Source organism: Balaenoptera borealis, assembly GCF_965194805.1.
Source record: "Balaenoptera borealis genome assembly, chromosome: 2".
NCBI lineage: Eukaryota > Metazoa > Chordata > Mammalia > Artiodactyla > Balaenopteridae > Balaenoptera > Balaenoptera borealis.
The window spans coordinates 14,483,244-14,496,261 of NC_138867.1; the positions used below are offsets into that span (position 1 = coordinate 14,483,244).

The 13,018-nt window shown below is 41.7% G+C and overlaps 1 protein-coding gene across 1 annotated transcript in view; it reads right to left on the reverse strand.

Annotated features, from left to right (window-relative positions):
• The window catches only part of MARCHF11 (membrane associated ring-CH-type finger 11), a 167,591-nt gene extending 160,858 nt beyond the window's left edge, over positions 1-6,733 (reverse strand). The window contains exon 1 of the mRNA XM_082380361.1: positions 193-6,733. Coding sequence (XP_082236487.1) covers positions 193-537 — 345 coding nt within the window. The 5' untranslated portion in view covers positions 538-6,733. The remainder of the gene's footprint in view (positions 1-192) is intronic.
• Positions 6,734-13,018: the final 6,285 nt, after the last annotated feature.

Here is a 13,018-nt window from a genome sequence, read left to right on the forward strand (position 1 = left end):
TGGTGGGACCTGAATAAGGAGTAAGGGATTCTGCAAAGCCACTCACCAAACACTCCTTGGCACTGCCTGCCAGGGGATCTTGCCCGAACTTGACCCTCCCCTACCTGTGCCCAGGGCCCTGATGGGCTGGAGGGCTGCCTTCCCCAGCTGACCCATGGGATTCCGTCCCGGGCAGAGGGCAGCAGTACTCACAGGGTAGGGCCACGGAGAGGCAGGCTGAGTTGGGCACAGGGGCTCAGGAGAACTGGTTCTGGGGAGGCAGGAGGGAAACCTGTCGGAAGGTGGATCCGCACCTGCTTCCGAGCCCATGGTGCACGCTTCCTTGTCCCATAGGCTCCGCTCACGCAGCACGCATTCGGATGAATTAAAACTGAAGAATTTCAGGGCGGCAATTGCAGGAAACACCAAGCAAGGGGTCTTGCTGTGTAGGAGTTCCTGTGTGACTGTTGCGGCCACACCCTGGCTCCTCACCACCCCAGCAGCTAGCTGATTCTCAGCTGCAAGGAGCTGCTTTCTTCCTTTCTCAGAGGTGTCCATCTAGCGGCAAGAATTCTGGAGCCCAGCATCGAAAAGGGGTCAGGAGGTCTAACTGTCCACGTAAAGTGTCCAGCGTTTCACTTAATGCCCTTGTTTGCAGGGTCCGCATCCTCAGCCAGGAATTCCCGAGCCTGGATTTCCTGTTTCAGATTCTTCATAGACTAATTCTCAAGTCTTCTGCCAGGTAAAAAGAGCTGGAATCAGGACTGAACGGGAAGAAGGCAGGGGATGTGGGCAGGAGGATGGTAACTGCTTATAAATACTTGGAGACAATCTGTCGTCTGCAACCCCACGCTGAATACCCCATTTTTGGAGGCCTATGGTGTTTTTCATTTCCAAAAATGTCCATTTCTGGACTTCTGTGATAAAACTTGACTTGGCTTTTCCTCTCCAATTTTTATTTCAATTTCCTCTGCATTGCTAATTCAGTTACCACTCGCTGGTTTCCTTTCTAGCTTCCAAAATTATGTTGGTATTCTCTTTACTTCTATTCTTTTTACCCTATGAGCTTTTTCCTTTTCAAAAGCTCTCTAATTATCTTAATGGGGTTTTGCAAGGGCAGAATTGTTTGTACATGTGTAATCAAATCTACACGTTTAACTGAAAGTCTCTCTTTTTTATTTCCTTCCCCATTTTAAAACAGAAGTTCTCTTTCCCTTTTCTCCTCTTCCCCGATGGTTGTATACAGGGGATGCTGGTGGTGATTATATTTACAATTTAGGCTAAGAACGCAGGAGCCTGAGAAACGTGGCCTCAAATATGGAGGACACGTTGACACTGTATTGTCTGGAAAAGGGGTGCTTGGCTGCTGGATGACCCAGCAATAGCCCATACCAGGTACCTAATTCCTAACTGAACAGGAGCTTGAAGGGCACAGTGATTCCTGCTTCTCTAGAAACTGCATGTGTCACGATGGTGAGGCCCCAGCAGCAGCATCTGTGCCGTGGATTCCCCTGGCTCTGGACGATGGACCCAAGTTGGACCAACTGAACGATCTCCCCTCGGAGTTTGGACTTGGATCCCAGATGAGAGAATTAGGAGTTATCAGTAATTGAGGCAAATAAATGGCAGCACTCCAGAGGGAAGACCCTCCCATTCCACTGCAGAGGCCCTCAGAGCTACCATGGTCCTCACACACCAAGAGGTCCAGTGGGTCAGCTCTTCTTTGTGTTCCATGAGACACCACCTTACACCACACACATCCTATGGGTTCTTCCTTTTTTGTTGTTTTTTGGGTTTTTTGCTTAGGCTGGCTCTTGGTTATTTTAATTTCACTCAAAATAACCTAAAAGAGTGAAAAGCACTCTTAAAGATGCTGCAGTCAGTTGCCGTGAAGCATTAGGGTTCTGAGCTACTGTTGCAAGAACCAATTATGTCCATCTCTTCCAACCTCATGTCAGTGACCTCACATGGGTAGCTTGGGTCAGCCATGGTGGGAGTATTTACACCACGAGAACTGGCAAATGCTACAATTCAGGGACTTGGGGTTCCCTCCCCTCTCCCCAGGAGAGCTGGTGTTTAAACATCTAACAACACACCACTGATTGTAATCTTAGGTGTAAATTTCCCTGGCCCTCAGTTTGCCCATCCCTAAAGTGGGTATAACACGTCTGCTTCTCTGTCAGAGATGTTAAGATTTAACCGAGGTAAAAAAAAAAAACCACAAAAATTTTAAACTACTCCAATATTCGGTAACTTTTGACAATATAAATTAAAGAATTTAATTTAAATTGAATAATAAATTTTAACTAATAGCATTGATTATTAGTGACATGTCAAGGAGAAAATACTTTCTGAGAACAGGACATAGACTGGACATATACAATCTTGACTGGCTTATTCATAACTTGAGGAAATAAAGATAATAAAATAATACTCAAACATATTATGAAAATAAGTGAGTAAATTCTCCACCCATTTTCTTTAGCAAGCTACGACAACCACCAATCACAATCATAGCAGGAGAAAGCTAAGTTTGCTTAGTTTTACTGCCTTTTACCACCCTCCCCCCTCTTTTACATGGTAGGAAATTCAAAGAAGTTTTCTCTGAAAGATTAAAACAATCATCTAATCTGAAGGTGAAAAAAAATCAACTGTCAGTATAACATATTATTATTTTATATTTGTACATGAATACATTTTACAAAGTGAATCTGTATCCCTTATCTTATTCATTTCTATGAACATCTATTTTTATTTTTGAGTTCCAATACAACTCTCACCTTGCCTTTTTTCCTTTTCTTACTATAAAATAGAGGTTCTCAGATAAAATATGGTCTGAATTTCAATTTCAAGTACAGAGTAAGGATGCACACCTCCTACATTTAGATCCATATCTCGGGCTTTGTGCTGTGTGCTCTGAACACTTGAATTAACATTAGCTCTGTGTCCCTCATTGAAAACAGATGTCATATCAAGACGTTGTGGATGTTTATCATTGCGAAAAAATATGCGTAAGGTAAGCAATTCAGATAACATTAGAAAACGACCACAAAATAGAAAACAGGTGTTCTTGTTATCTATAGGGTGCTTTTGAGAACACAAAAGAAGGGACAGCCTTTGTCCACTGGGACTGCGGTTGAAGGACACAATAGGAAATAGACCAAGTAAGACAGAAGGTGGAAGGTGAGCTTTACGGATATGTTACTGACGTTCCGTCTCATTTCTCTTCTTCCCTGACCCACCTCGCAGGTCTTCTCCTCCAAGGGGGAGAATTTTACTAGGGGATCAGATTCAAAAGATTTGATGAAACATAATTCTGAAAACAAATTTGCAAGGGAAGGATTTTGCTGAGAAAAACCTAAGAGAAATATGTTATTCACACATAAGAAACAGCCTAAAAAATTTTATAGGGCAACGGGGAATATCAAGATCTGGAGAAAATGATGAAAAGACTCTATATGGGCAAAGGAAGAATGAAATTTGACCAAAACAAGGGAAGGAAGGGATTCACAGGCAGTTATGATGCGTAACAGAGTATTATATGTTTATGTGCCAACAATTCAGAATTATAGAGCTCTCATGACCCACATTTGCACCTCTCTACCAGAATAAAAATTGCAAAGGGGGGCTTCCCTGGTTGTGTAATGGTTAAGAATCCGCCTGCCAGAAGCCATAGGCAAAAACTGACGTTCTTCAACTTTTGCGCTTAAAGGCGGTTTCCCCCATCCCCCTTTTCAGGTACCAAATAAGTGCTTGCCCACTAAGCCTCCTCCCAGGTCTTTTATCTTGAAACTTTATCTCTGATTTAGAATGTAAAACTTTGCCTCAGTAAAGGAATTTCAGGCATCATTGACCAGTCAAAGAAAGTTTTTCCCCAATCCCATGGAATCTATTACTTGTGTATTTTACATAATTTTAATTATCTTTTTGCCCTTAAGGCAGGCAAAAACATATAACTTGGCAATGCTGATAACTTATTAGGGTTGAATACGTGAAATATTCAGAATGATGAAAGACTAAGCATGTTGCAAAACTGGATAATGTAATGGTTGTCGGCACAGCCGAGGGCTGGCTATAGGAGATCTTCTCAACAAAAGAAAGGCGGGTTTCATTACCATTTACTGCGATATTCTTATGTGTTACTAGCCTACATAGCCCATGCTTTCTGTAATCATTCAGCTGTGAATGGAAGTTTGAATGATCCTTGGCAACCTCCATGAATACAATTGTGACAATTTCTTCCACCCTACATTTATTCACTCATATTTTTACTCAGCAACTACTCTGTGTCACACCATGTTCATACTGTTTGTATGAACAGAAACATTACCTGCTCTTGTGGATCTTACATTACAGGTAAAGCAGGAAAACAAGCAAATACACACAAAAAAAATGTCAGATGGTGACAAAGTGCTCTTGAGAGACCTGATGTGATGGATCAAGATGGTGACTCCTTTTTTTTTTTCTTGAACTATAATTGATTTACAATATTGTGTTAGTTTCAGGTGTACAGCAAAGAGATTCAGTTATGTATATAATCTTTTTCAGATTCTTTTCCATTATAGATTATTACAAGATATTGAATATAGTTCCCTGTGCTATACAGTAAATCCTTATTGTTTACCCATTTTATACCTAGTGGTGTGTATCTGTTAATCCCAAATTCCTAATTTATCCCTTCCCCACCTTTCCCCTTCAGTAACCATAAGTCTGTTTCCTATGTCTGTGAGTCTATTTCTGTTTTGGAAATAAGTTCATTTGTATCATTTTTTTAGATTCCACATATAAGTGATATCATATGATATTTGTCTTTCTCTGTCTGGCTTATTTCACTTATAGGATAATCTTTAGGTCCATCCATGTTGCTGCAAATGGCAATATTTCATTCTTTTTTATGGTTGAGCAATATTCCATTGTGTGTGTGTGTGTATATATATATATATATAAATATATAGCTCACATTTTAAATTGTGTGACTGGAGGAGGTTTCTCTAAGAAGGCGATATTTAAATTAAGCAAGTATGCGTGACAATAGGAAGCAGGCAAGGGAAGATCTGGGAGAAAGAACACTCCAAGCAGAGGAAATATGTGTCTTGGCATGGAAGGAGGCAGATGTGGCTGGAATGTGGTGGATGAGCAGGGAGGGTGTTAGGTGACGGTGGAAATGTAAGCTGGCAGCTCATAGAAAGTGGGCATCGTGAGCGGGAAAAGAGATTGGATTTCGTCCTGATTACTATGGGAAGCCTTTGTAGGGTCTTGAGAAGGAAAGTGAGGAGATGAGATTTAAATTTTTAAAAATCGCACTGGCCACTGTGCTCAGGATGGTTCGTAAGTCATCAAGAGTGAAAGCAGAGAAACAAGAAACGATCACAAGAGCTTACATGAAAGCTGTCAGTGGCTTAGATGAGGTCAACAAGAACAGAAACAGCAAGAAGTTGTCAGATCCAGGACACATCCTAGAAAGACCCTCAGTGAGAGTTGCTGATGAACTGGATGGGAACGTGTGGAGGGAAAGAAACAAATCATGAACTTTCTGCAGTGGGCTGCCAGCAATCCTTGGCATTCCTTGGCTTGTGGCAGCATCACTGTACTTGCTGCCTCCATCTTCACAAGGCTGTCTTTACCCTCTGTGTGTCTGTCTCCCACTCCTAATGATGGCACCACTCATGGGACTTAGGGCCCACCCTAGTCCAGTATGACCTCATCTTAACTTGATTTCACCTGCAAGAACCCTATTTCCTCTGGATGGACAAGGATTTTAGGGGACACTACACAACCCACTACAGTAGCCAAGGGATCTGCACAGTTCTCCTCAAGGGACTGCTCTCGCTTTTTTTTTTTTTTTTTTTTTTTATTTATTTATTTATTTATTTATTTATTTATGGCTGTGTTGGGTCTTCGTTTCTGTGCGAGGGCTTTCTCTAGTTGCAGCAAGTGGGGGCCACTCTTCATCGTGGTGCGCGGGCCTCTCACTATCGCGGCCTCTCTTGTTGCGGAGCACAGGCTCCAGACGCGCAGGCTCAGTAGTTGTGGCTCACGGGCCCAGTTGCTCCGCAGCATGTGGGATCTTCCCAGACCAGGGCTCGAACCCGTGTCCCCTGCATTGGCAGGCAGATTCTCAACCAGTGCGCCACCAGGGAAGCCCTGCTCTCTCTTAAGTGAACAGTCAGGCAGCACAGGCTTGGACAAGGGTGTCACCCAGGCTCATGAGGCTAAGAACTGCCTCAATGTCTTCTGAAGCCTGGCCTTGCAATGAGGTGGTAAAGAGTGTTAAGTACGTGGAGACTCTACCTCTTAGCCTGGAGGGAGAGTAGGGTTGTGACTGGAGCATTAGCAACAGGTGAGTAGTAACACATGTACAGCAGATTATATCTCAACTTTGGAGGTGACAGGAAGCATCAGCAGGTGTTATGGCTTGAATTACATCCCGCCAAATTCATATGTTGAGGCCTTAACCTCCAGTGTGAGGTTTGGAGATTGGGCCTTTAGGGAAGTTATTAAGGTTAAATGAGGCCATAAGTGTGGGGCCCTAATCCACTAGAATTGGTGTCCTTATAAGAAGAGGAAGAGACACCAGGGATCTCTCTCCACACACATACAGAGGAAATGCCATGTGAGGTCACAGAGAGAAGGTGGCCAACTACAAATCAGGGAGAGAGCTCTCACCGGAAACCAACCCTGACAGAACTTGGTTCTCAGACTTCCAGCCTCCAGAACTGGGAGTAAATAAATGTCTGTTGTTTAAGCCACCAAGTCTGTAGTATGTTGTTATGGCAGCCCAGCCAACGAGGACAGCAAGTTTTCATTTCAGGTACAATAAATAGGAGTCAAATGCCCCACAGACATCAGTTACCATATTCTAGCCACTATAGACATTGCTCCTATGTCATCTCTAGCAACAAGAACTAAAATTATTTCATCCTTTTCCTTAGGTTTTCTACTTCTTACTTCATGCTCTAGTCCAAGCTGTTTTCCATGTGATTACTGCATGGGGAATTATTTTGACCCTTGATAACAAGTTTAGAAGCTTCTTGCAATCCAGTTTCACAGTTTATATTCACTCTAAGCTCTTCCTGGATGGGTTCCCTGAAAGAGCATACAAACGGGAACCAAGGGGTCACTTTGAAGGTTCGGTCTGGTTTAACATCTTTGTTGGCAACCTAGAAGAATGTGAAAACACCACAGTAATGAAATCTGATTCTAAATTGGGAGTTGCTGCAATGACAGAGGAATAAATTGAGGAGAAAACCACAGAGTAACTGAAATTCATCTTAGCAAGTTACAATCTAATATATCTGAGAACTGAAAAAGAATTCACAACATGAACTGTCAATGGATGAGTGAAGTCAGTCAAATATTAATGTCCTAAAAGACCTGAGGGTAATGGCAAACTTAATCATGCATGTTAGAACTGAGATGGGCTAGAAAATGATCAATGCTGTTTTGTACAGCAAGTAAGGAGGTAGTGTAGGGAAGGAAAATGTAGAGGACTGGTGAGATGACATCTAGAATTTTATAATGTATTGGATGTGTTATCACTTGGAAACTCCCTCAATCACAGACCAGTTGAAGTCATATATCAAAGGAAGAATGGAAGGAGAGGATTGACATTGGGAAAAGCAAGTTGAATGGAGGATTAAAGCAGATAAATACGAACTGGCAGCATTCCCAATTACTCAAAGTTACAGAAAGCAGTGTGCTTAGTAGGTAAGAACTTCAAAATCAGACTGGTTTTGTGTCTCCCATTCAGCCTCTTATTAGTTGAGGGACATTGGGCAAGTTGTGGAACTCTAGAAGTCTCAGTTTCTTGGTCTGAAAACAAGAAGAAGCAGTAATACTTGATTCTTAGGGTTGTTTGAAGGGTGAATAAGATAGTGCATGTAAGAAATTAGTGCAATCTCCAATGCATACATTCTCAAGAAGTACTAACTACAGCAAGCGATAATAATAATAATGATCCACACATAATTAGATTTTTTATATTAACGTACACACATTTTTGTCAAACATTTTTACCCTCTGTTAGTGATAATTTTTGCAAGGGAATTTTTCTAGACATGACATTCAACTTAAAGTTTCCACCCAACAATGTGACAGCCTCTACACCAGCAGAGTATTCATTTTAAGTAGTTCACTGTCCCCCATCACTTTCTCCACCACATAATTCTACCATCTGTCCTTCCATATCTTCTTAATCAGAATAGCCTGATAGGCAGTCCTGGATCTAGTGACTTTTTAAAACAAGAGAATATGGAATGAGAGCCAGATGGTAAATTTGAGCATATCTAGGACAATCACTTTATTTAGCTACAAAAACAAACAAAATTAAACAGTTGCTTCTCTTTTTAATCCATTGGTTTCCCTGGCCAGATAAGTCCTTGAACTTTTTTAGATGACAAAAAATTTCCAACCACTCATCAGATACCACATATCATTTCAAACCATGGGATATCAAAGAAAGAGCATATTTTGCTTCTGCCATTTTTAAAAGTCTCAGTCTTTGTGTAGTTGCTTTCTATCGTCTGTCAGGTTGTTTCTATGACTTTTAAGCTGAAGGGCAAATGGAGATCTTATTTTTAAAAAGGTAAATATTTCAAGGGAATTTCATGTGCACTAAGAGAAACAGGGAGGGACAAACTGTGATACCCGGCCCCCCCTCCAAGGTAAATGATGTAAATGACCAGGTTAAAGAATTTCCTCCTTGCTGAAGTCTGCATGCTGTTTTGCAAGCATTCCATAGAAATGAAGGTAATGAAGTGTGTTCCCTGAAAGGTCCTCTTCTGAGATTAGATCCTGGCTTGCCCCCCTATAGTCTAGAGCCTACCATATTAATTAACCAGATCAAACAAATTCCTTTTTCAATTGAAAACCTGTGGTCCAGTGGCTTGATCAATCTGATACCATAAGAATAAAACCATTCTGGTCCCAAAGATTTTCCTCTGAGAAAAGAACTGAATGACAAAATACTTCTGCACCTCGTCCAGACACGTCAATTTCTTTTTTCAAATTGGACACTTTTCGAGGAGTTTGTAAAAACTATCTAGCAACCATGTGTAAACTAGATAGCTAGTGGGAACCTGCTGTATAGCACAGGGAGCTCAGCTTGGTGATCTGTGATGACCTAGATGGGTGAGATGGGGCAGGGAGGTGGGAGGGAGGTCCAAGAGAGAGGGGATACAGGTATACATATAACTGATTCACTTCACTGTACAGCAGAAACTAACACAACATCGTAAAGCAATTTTATTCCAATAAAATAAAAAATTAAAAAAAAGAATTATGTTGAAACAAAATGAAAAAAAAACTATCAAGCAGATTCTGGGGGAGACATTACTTTGAGATAATAGATCAATCATCTCAAACTATTCTGTGTCATCTTGGATTTTAATGCCATTGAAATAATGCTGGCCTTTAGGCTATTTCCACTGAGGCACCAAACTAACTTTTATAAATAATTATTAAGAAGTTTGGGGGGGGTTTCCATTTGATTAGCTCGTCAAATGTTTCCCTTCTTTTCTTTTCTTTTTTTTTTAACGTCTTTATTGGAGTATAATTGCTTTACAATGGTTTGTTAGTTTCTGCTTTATAACAAAGTAAATCAGCTGTACATATACATATATCCCCATATCCCCTCTGTCTTGCGTCTCTGTCCCACCCTCCCTATCCCACCCCTCGAGGTGGTCACAAAGCACCGAGCTGATCTCCCTGTGCTATGCGGCTGCTTCCCAATAGCTATCTATTTTACATTTGGTAGTATATATAAGCCCATGCCACTCACTTACTTCATCCCAGCTTACCCTTCCCCCTCCCCATCCCCGTGTCCTCAAGTCCATTCTCTACGTCTGCGTCTTTATTCCTGTCCTGCCCCTAGGTTCTTCATAACCTTTTTTTTTTTTTTTTTAGATTCCATATATATGTGTTAGCATCGGTATTTGTTTTTCTCTTTCTGACTTACTTCACTCTGTATGACAGTCTCTAGGTCCATCCACCTCACTACAAATAACTCAATTTCGTTTCTTTTTATGGCTGAGTAATATTCCATTGTATATATGTGCCACATCTTCTTTATCCATTCATCTGTTGATGGACACTTAGGTTGCTTCCGTGTCCTGGCTATTGTAAATAGAGCTGCAATGAACATTGTGGTACATGATCCCTTCTTTTCTTAACACTGTGTTATGACATAACACCTGAGGAAGTGATATTTTCACATTAATAATACTTTTTATCAGACATTCATTTTGCCTGAAGGAAATGTCTTCCTCAAGAAAGGGAAGAAGTAGTGATCTCCTTTTCTGTAGGTATAAACGTCAAAAGATTCCATATTCTACTTTGGAATTCAGTCACATTTAGAAGATTTTATTATTGATATTTAGGGAACTACTTTTCCCCACATAAAATTTGCTAATATATTCCAGATGTGTATCAATTAACCATGCAGTTTTTGGCCTGCAACTATAGATGACATGTTTTAATTCTGTTTCAGATGAATGTTATTCTAGCTTACTGAAACAGAAATGACAGAACACCAATTTGATTTCCACTTGTATGCTGTGTGTAGCAATCAAATAAGCAATTACAGAAGGCATGTTGAATTCTTTTCAGCTTAGGACATGCAGTTCACATGTCTCCCTCTCTGAGGCCCAGGGGTGTGGAACAAAAGACTGGGTACCTTTGGTGCTTTTATAACATACCCCACCTGCTCTCCAGGTGTGGCAAGCACCATATTTTGGTGAGTTGTCTTATGTCAATCTGGCCTCAGTTTGGGGCGAATACATTTTCTTTGAGAACTTGTCTGCATTGACTGGCAGTGTTTCTGGGCTTAGGAAAACAGTCACTAAGAGAAGAAAAATTTATTTTTCACTCATACATGGGGCTTTTCTGAGGTCCACGTTTCTCTTTTTATCAAGTGCTTTGACTAGATAGAACTAATTCTTGATTTTTTTCTACACAAATTTTGTTAGAAAAATATTTTGTTCTTCAAGAGTCATTTGGACTTCTTTTTGTGGAAAAAAAATAAAAACAAAAGCTGTTTCCTTGGAAGAAAAGAATAGACTTCTTATAACACCCACGTTTTGCTTCTGTCTCCGTCAATGACCTGAATGATTCCATGCCCTCGTCAGCATCAAGGAGATAATGTCTCCCCCGATCTGCCTCTGTATGATCTTGTCTGGGATAGTTTGGAACATTTACGAACTTTAGTCTGTACCAATATGCATCATTATGCCCACGTATGATTGAATCATATATTTCCTGCTGCGTCAGGGTTATCCAGATACCTGGAGCGAATTCCATTTTGTTGTAGGTAAAAAAGCAAGCTGTCCTTCATTTACCATTTATTGCCTATGACTCGGAACTCGATTCTCCTAAAATGTCTTTGGTTATGGGAGGGAAAGGTTGGAGACTGTGTTTCTGTTATTTCCTAAAGAAAATGCGTCCTTTATTTATATCACTAAACCACTTCTGTCTCTAAATTGTTCTGCTTGTAATTGATACATTGTCCTTTAAATGCTTTTACACTGTGAGCACGGCATTGCTTTAAAAACAGTTTAAAAGTACTTATGCACCTGGAATTCTGTTCTGTGGGGAGGGAAATTAAAAAGAGAGACAAAGAAAGAGGAGGGAAAAAAGCTAGTCCTCAAAGTGTTTAAAGCTCCAGGGGTGAAATAAAAAATGAGGTGAAAAAATAGAATACAGTGAAATAAAATGTTTAATAAGTGTTGACATGCAGAGTGCAGAGTTCACTGGACATCTGAGAAAACCAAAGTTGCAGGGAAGTGGAGACCCTTTCAGAGCAAGGATTCAGGGTTTTTCAGGATCCCTGAACCACCTGCATGAGACCCTGATGCTCTTAACAATGCAGGTTCCAGGGCCCTGTGCTGGCCCTGCTGAGTGAGAAGAGCTCAAATGAGACCCAGGAATCTGCATATTAACCACATCTCACGTGATTCATATGCACAATAGGTTCTGAGAGCTGCTTATATGTTCAGTCCAAAGCACTGAAAAATAACACCGGGCTAATCCCCACCTGTCTAGATGGCCTTTAATTGATCAAATAACAAAACCAAATATACCTCTCACTTACCTCTCCCAGGTATCAAAGTGCTTTGAAGGGTGAAACTCTCTGTGGTGGAACATTCTTCTGGATGTCTCTCATCTCTCCCCTCCACACCTCCGACGGCCTCCCCACAGGTCTCCAGCCCCCTCCCACCCAATTCCCCAGAGAGCAGCCAGTCTTCTGAAAAATAACTTCCTCTTACTTTCCTGCCTAGAACCCTCCAGTGGCTTTCCGAAACGCTCAGAACACTCAGAATGAAATCCAGATACGTCTCCAGGGCCACCAAGGAACACAGGACCCAACCTCTGTCCTCTTCCCCCTCCAACCTCATGTCACACCATCGTCCCCCTTGATTTCTGCTCATGATTTCCCCGCCACAGATGCCTTCTTTCAGGTCCCCAGTAAACCTACTTCTCTTTAAGGGCCCTTGAACTTGTAACTGAATGGGCTAAACTTGGGAGAGAGGGTCCAATCAGAAAGGAGCCTTATTCTTCTCCTGACACTGGGCTGAAAAATACCCTGTTGAACTTCCCTTCCCGTGAAGACGATGCCCAACGGTTCTCTTAGCTTTCTGCTCATTTTCTAAATAAAAAATGTGTTCCCACCCCCAGTGTGAAGCTAGCCCTCCGCTCGGGAAGCAGCACAGGTTCCCAAGGAGCGGGATTTGTGGGAAAGATGCGACGGCTGGTTCACAGATCTGTGCTGTCTTAACTTGATTTGTCTCTGGCTTTCAAATGCCCTCAGTCCGGGCTGATACCCAAGTGTTAGCTCTTTCCTGCAAGGCTCACCATACGTTCTTCAGAGACACCAGCACCGCTGACGACCACAGGGGCCTTGGTACAGCGCTCTTCCCTGATGTGAGACATGCGTTCTTGGAGCGGTTATTCAGACCTACATCCGCAGCTCCCCCATCCTATGCACACCCTTGGAATCCTCTCCCTCGCAGTCAGTCAGCCTGTGGGTCGCGGTCCTTCCAGGACG